The sequence below is a fragment of the Acyrthosiphon pisum genome, chromosome A1 (assembly GCF_005508785.2).
Source record: "Acyrthosiphon pisum isolate AL4f chromosome A1, pea_aphid_22Mar2018_4r6ur, whole genome shotgun sequence".
NCBI lineage: Eukaryota > Metazoa > Arthropoda > Insecta > Hemiptera > Aphididae > Acyrthosiphon > Acyrthosiphon pisum.
The window spans coordinates 16,508,643-16,514,637 of NC_042494.1; the positions used below are offsets into that span (position 1 = coordinate 16,508,643).

The 5,995-nt window shown below is 29.9% G+C and overlaps 1 protein-coding gene across 1 annotated transcript; it reads right to left on the minus strand.

Annotated features, from left to right (window-relative positions):
• Nucleotides 1–373: 373 nt before the first annotated feature.
• Nucleotides 374–4,681, minus strand: LOC100168218 (acylamino-acid-releasing enzyme). The gene is made up of 13 exons (XM_001943348.5): nucleotides 4,479–4,681; nucleotides 4,206–4,420; nucleotides 3,939–4,102; nucleotides 3,699–3,847; nucleotides 3,360–3,627; nucleotides 2,593–2,741; nucleotides 2,323–2,506; nucleotides 1,986–2,237; nucleotides 1,794–1,922; nucleotides 1,487–1,695; nucleotides 1,064–1,143; nucleotides 682–897; nucleotides 374–619 (listed from the first exon to the last, which is right to left on the minus strand). The coding sequence occupies exons 1-13, from the start codon at nucleotides 4,485–4,487 to the stop codon at nucleotides 496–498; spliced, it is 2,148 nt and encodes a 715-aa protein (XP_001943383.1). The 5' UTR covers nucleotides 4,488–4,681; the 3' UTR covers nucleotides 374–495.
• Nucleotides 4,682–5,995: the final 1,314 nt, after the last annotated feature.

Genomic DNA, 5,995 nt, shown 5'->3' on the forward strand with positions numbered 1-5,995 from the left:
TAAAGTATTTTTTACCCTCCTACTCCTACCCAGGGAGATGCTCAAACGGAGATTTCAGGTGGACATTTTTGTTTATAAATGGTTGCTATTAGTTAAAAAAAAAAATTTTTATAGTAGAAATTAGTATTTATTTATTGTTGGTTGCCATTCGATATTCAGGCAGATCAGGTACAAGCATGCATCAAATCAAATTTTTGAACATTGCCTACAAAGGTGGCTGAGTTGCACTTACTGCAGCAAATTACCTATTTTATAATTATAATTTTTTATGAGTTGCTATTTATTACGGCAACAAAGTGCACGGTATCAGGCATCAGCTAGTATAAATATAATTATATTTTAAAAAGTAATAAAGTAAGTAAGTATTAATAAGTTTAAAGTTTTAAGGATTATTTTTTGCAATTATCAATACATGTATTTACTCACATTAAGTACCCATGTACTTATGTAACAAAATAATTTCCAACATTTCATAGTTAATAAGGAATAATTTATTTAGTTGATTGATTTTTCAAAATCACTATTTAAATACTTGATAAACCATAGTGCTGCGTTTATCAAACTATCCATGTCAGCGGCAACAGTGCTTAATGGATGGCAGTCATTGTACATCAACACTCTGAAATAAAAATATATATTAATTTATGCTATAGTAATTACTGATTAGTAAAGTAAATTTACCTAGCTGTAACGCCATGCTTTTTAAGAAGATGGTAATATGCCAGACCCAGACATGGAAGAACACGCAAATCTTTTTCACCAAGTAATAAAAGTGTAGGAGCTTGAACTTTATGAACGTTTTTGCACGGCGAACAATCTGCTAATTTCATTAAAATTTCTTTGGAATTCGCCAAGCTATCTACTTCAGAGAAATTGTAACCAGCTTCTGTAATGGTCCTACACACAAGTAAAAATAAGTAATCGTTTATCTTTATTAAAAATTTTAAGTGTTGCTGTACTATAAAATATATACTAATTTATTCACTTTTAAATTAAATCTAAAATAAAACAGCTTACACGAAATAATCTGCTATAAACACAACAATACAAGTATACAACATACCAGTCAGGAATATCAGTTGACCCAAACATAGTAATCAAATCAGTAACAGGGTTCAGAGCACATACTGCTTTAAACATTTCCTGCAATAAAATTATTCAATTAATTCAAATATAACTGAAAAAGGTTTACTATCATAGGCGCAAATAGTGGGTGGGCTTTAGGGGCTAACCCCCCCTAAACATTTCCTACATTTTGTTTTAAGCTTATTCAATATTATCAAAGTAAGGCTTTAGTCCCCCTAAATCCCAAACGCTATTTGCGCCTATGTTTACTATGTATGCATTAATATTTTATTAGTGTGCATTAATACATAGTTGTCAGGGGTGGACACTTTTGAGTGGCGGGCCGATAATAGAGAATCAGTCATTATAATTGTTATATTCTGTGGTTGAGTAGGTAGTGTACAAAACAGTAGGTACTTACTGGATACTGTCCACTTAAATGTGTAACCAAAAACCCACCATGTGAACCACCAAATAACACCAATTTTCTATTGGACCACAATGAATTAGACTGAAGTGCATTATAAACATCTTTGACGTCAAAATCACCTATTTTACCAATTAATGATTCAACATAATCTTTACCTAAGCCTGTCGATCCTCTGTAATTGATAAATAACACGGCAAAACCTAATAATAGATTAATAATAACTAATAAGTACCTAATAACTAAAATCAAAACAAACTATAAAAACCGTAATAAAAATATTATTATAACTTGTCATTACCTATCTGAACAAAGAATGCAATATCTGCTCTGAAAAAGTTTAAAGATGATAAATGTGGGCCACCATGAGGCCATATAATTAAAGGGCAATTACTATTTTTTGGTCCATAGAAAATTGTAGTAGGTTTATCTATAAATTAAATAAAATATTTATTACAGATCTCAGTAATTAATTTAGTTAGTTGGATCTTACTGTAAAGAGTATAACCATGCTCAACAACAAAGTTGTCACTATTAGGAAGACAATGAGATGGCGAAATTTCGTTAATGGAAATATTGGTAAAATCATATGCTTCAAACGTAGAAAGAAATTTGATAGCAAATAATTGTCCAGGCTTATTAAGCGATGATTTATAACAAACTAAAACATCATTGCAAACATCTAATACACTAACACATTCATGAAACGGTTTTGTGATTGGAAGATAATGGATATCTTTAGATTCTGAAAAAATAACCAATAATTAGGGTTTCAAAATCATTTTAACATAAAACTTGTGTATCAACTAATAAAGTTGTATAACTATTACCAGTGTCAATAGCAAATGTATGTATCGAGCCTCCCTGAGGAGTGCTCAATACAAGGGTTTTATCATCATTCAGCCAACAATTTCTTGGTATTGCCAGATCATATAGTCCATAGAATGGTAATTCTTCATTATAATCACTAGTATTGTGAAGTATTTGATTGTCAAAATCAACAACCGTAGAAATCTAAAGTAATAATAAGTTATTATATTAATTTATAGTGTTATCTGTAATTTTCATAGATCTAAGAAATATAATGTGAATAAAATAACCTCTTTTGTAGACCAATTACAAGAGATAAGTTTAAAGCATGAACTATGTGGTCCTCCTGCTAAGCGTTCTAACCATACCAGCTTATTACCATTCTTATTAAACCTGGGATACCTCACACACAATTGTTCTGAATTGGAACTCAACACATCTATTCAATAAAATAATAACTATTAAGGTTAATAGTAATATAATTATTAGTTAAGTTTATATATAAACTTATGTGAAAATACCTATATATTGGTTTTTAATGATACTCACTAATTTAAATAAGAGAATTTATACTGCCCAACCAGGCATCAGCTATTACATACAATTATTATATTCTTAAAAGACACCATTTATAAATATTATAGAAGCATAAAATAAATTAAAATAGAAAATGAATCATTTATATTAATTAAATTTTAACTATTTTCTACCAAACATCAGAAATTAGATTGACCCACACTTCCTTAGCACTTTAACAAAACTATAGAATATCCATTTAAATATAAAAATAACTTGGTAAACCTTTATTAACCATAATAATACAATAGGTAACATTTGATTTCTCCATACTATTATTCTACAAATTAAATTTTTAGCTCACAAAATATGTAATCAGAAATTGAATTTAAAAAAAAATGTATTCATTGGTCTTGAAAAACTAGAGACCAGATGGCCAAAATCTAGTAGGTAGCCAAAAAAATGAAATAACAATAGGTAGGTAATATTTTAATTAAAAAAATTAATCCATACAAAACATAATACATTGTAATATACTAACCATATTGGCCATCTAATGCGAGAGAAAATACAATGCTAGGACTATTGGCACAGTAAATTAGACCTAATTTACGAGATGTGATTGTATGTCCAATTGCCACGACTCCTTTTCCATCAGGTGTCCATGTTGCCGCAGCAGGATTAACATCATTTGGAATATTTGAAAGAACATCTATAGTATCTGTTTTTATATCACATACCACCAAAACTGGAGTAATCTTTCCTACCAACTGTTCACCCCAATCTTGGCTCCAATCATATTCTTTACCCTACATATTATTAATTATTATTATTAAGTATAAATATCTCACACAGTTGTAAAAATGATCAGTAGGTATACCGGCACAATGTCACTATTATCTACACCGTCTTTATCAGCCGACGCTTTAGGTTTTTGTTTATAAAATGGTTCTGACTTTGGAACTTTTTTCTCAGCAATATAAACAATTTTTGTCTCATCAGGAGACCACTCCAAAGTTCCAAATTCAGCTATAAAATAATAATGTTCAAAACATATTAAATTAAATTTATAATAATAAATTATATTAATTCAATAAACGTATTAATTATTAATACTAACCATCAGCATAAATTTTTCCATGCACATCTAAAGCGCTCAAATCATAATTTTTTACCAGAGAACAATCTGCCCATACTTCTAAGTACTGTTTGATATCCTTTCCAGATTCGATTTCTCTAACCACACAAAAATACTTGGTTGATTTGGAGTGCGCGCTTATCAACCTAAATGCATATCATTTATTTTTAATTTTGTAGGTTTGTTGTGTATATTTATTATATTTATTAATTATTCATTATATTCATTATTATATTGTATTTATTATACTCATTTGTTATATCAGTCGGCGGTGACGTTAAGGTATACGTCTTATAATCTGAAAAGACAGTTTGCCGGAACTTGATCACTGCTTGCCTTTCCAAAACTTTTTGCATCCAAACAGAATGAACACTAACAGAATCTTTCGAGCAATTAAGTATTTTAGCAGATATTACTTCTGGATATTGTGCGGTCACGCGATATGCTGCCACAACTTTATCCAACTGAAATGTCATACAATTATTAATGATAAATACGTTTCTGTATATTATTTATTCTTACTTGAGCCATTTAAAATTAAAATAAGTATATTATTCCAATAACTCTATCTAAAGTCGTGCTATATTTAGTTTGGATGGGTGGGTAGGTAGTAGGTACCTCATCAACCGACAGAACAGTAAATGAATCCAAATGTACTGTTAGGTAGTGTACTAATTATACAGTTATATAGTTTGGCCTCTGAACTTCCGCAGTTCAAACATTTTGAACTATAGATAGATTTCGTATTCGCCATTCGGTGCACGGTGTAAATACTACCTGCTTATAAGCTTATCAGATATCAATGACGAAGGCACTAATGAAGGCAGTTACTGTAATACTGTGGAAATCCACTACTCTACTACAGTAGTAGAGTAGTGGATTTCCACATATTACAAACAATCGGGGTCGAAGACCGTGCGTCCGAACGAAGATTAAATTCGTAGTATTATTTTAAACCCGTCTATAATAATATTATATTATATTATACTATATTATAGTATCATTAGGTATATTATTATCTGTTAAACGGCTAACTAATATTCTATTGTTATTTGCTTTAAAAAAGTATGCCACACCCGCACGGCCGCACGTGTATGTGTGTCGTCTCCGTCTTATTGACGTACAACACTGTACAAGTGTACAACATCATTTAATTTGCGTTCAGTAGAACGATTTTGTGAAATTAGCTTTTGTCTTTTGAATTTTGGTATCAGAATTACCTATACAATTTAAAGGTAAAAAGGGGGAAAGTAAGTAACTGCATAACCACTGGACACTGGACATTTGTAGGTGTCGAGTGTACCTATCGTCATTGAGTTTGAATAAGTCACAATAGTCTGTAATGCATGACAAAATAATCTATTTTGTCTTGCTGTAAAAGTATAATGGGTAAGGTATAGCCGTATAGATAATGTATATCATCAATCATCATTGATTATAAATACTATAATAGCACAGATTAAATTAAACAGTTTTATTTAATCTGTGGTAATAATATAGTATAAATAATTTATACTTTATAGTAGGTATTTACTATATATAGCCAGTCAATAAGATACAGGCGTTTGCACGTTATGCGTGTGACGTCATATGGCCGAAGTCTGAACGACGGCGAATGTATTACGTGTATAGGTAAGTGTCAGGTGTCTAGATTAACACAACAATTTCCATCGTTAAAGATAATATTTTTTTAAATTTTTTTTATGCAAACTTAAGTGGTTTTTGTCATGATGACACTGGTGTGATGATACTTTCTAGTTTTTAATTTTTTATAATTTTTAGGTTATAATATGTATACAATAACAATTTTTCATTATTAGGATTACAATAATTCACCAATAAAATTTAAATTTATAAAAAATGTAGTTTTGTGCCTGATGTCTTTTAAATTTGAATTCAATGATAAATCATTGCATACGAAAAAAGGTGTGTAAGTGGATGTCGCTCTGCTGTACAGTAGATTACAAGTGGGTCACTGTATAATGGATGGTATTAAATTTGAATTCAATGATAATAATATAATATCATTGTATAAGAAA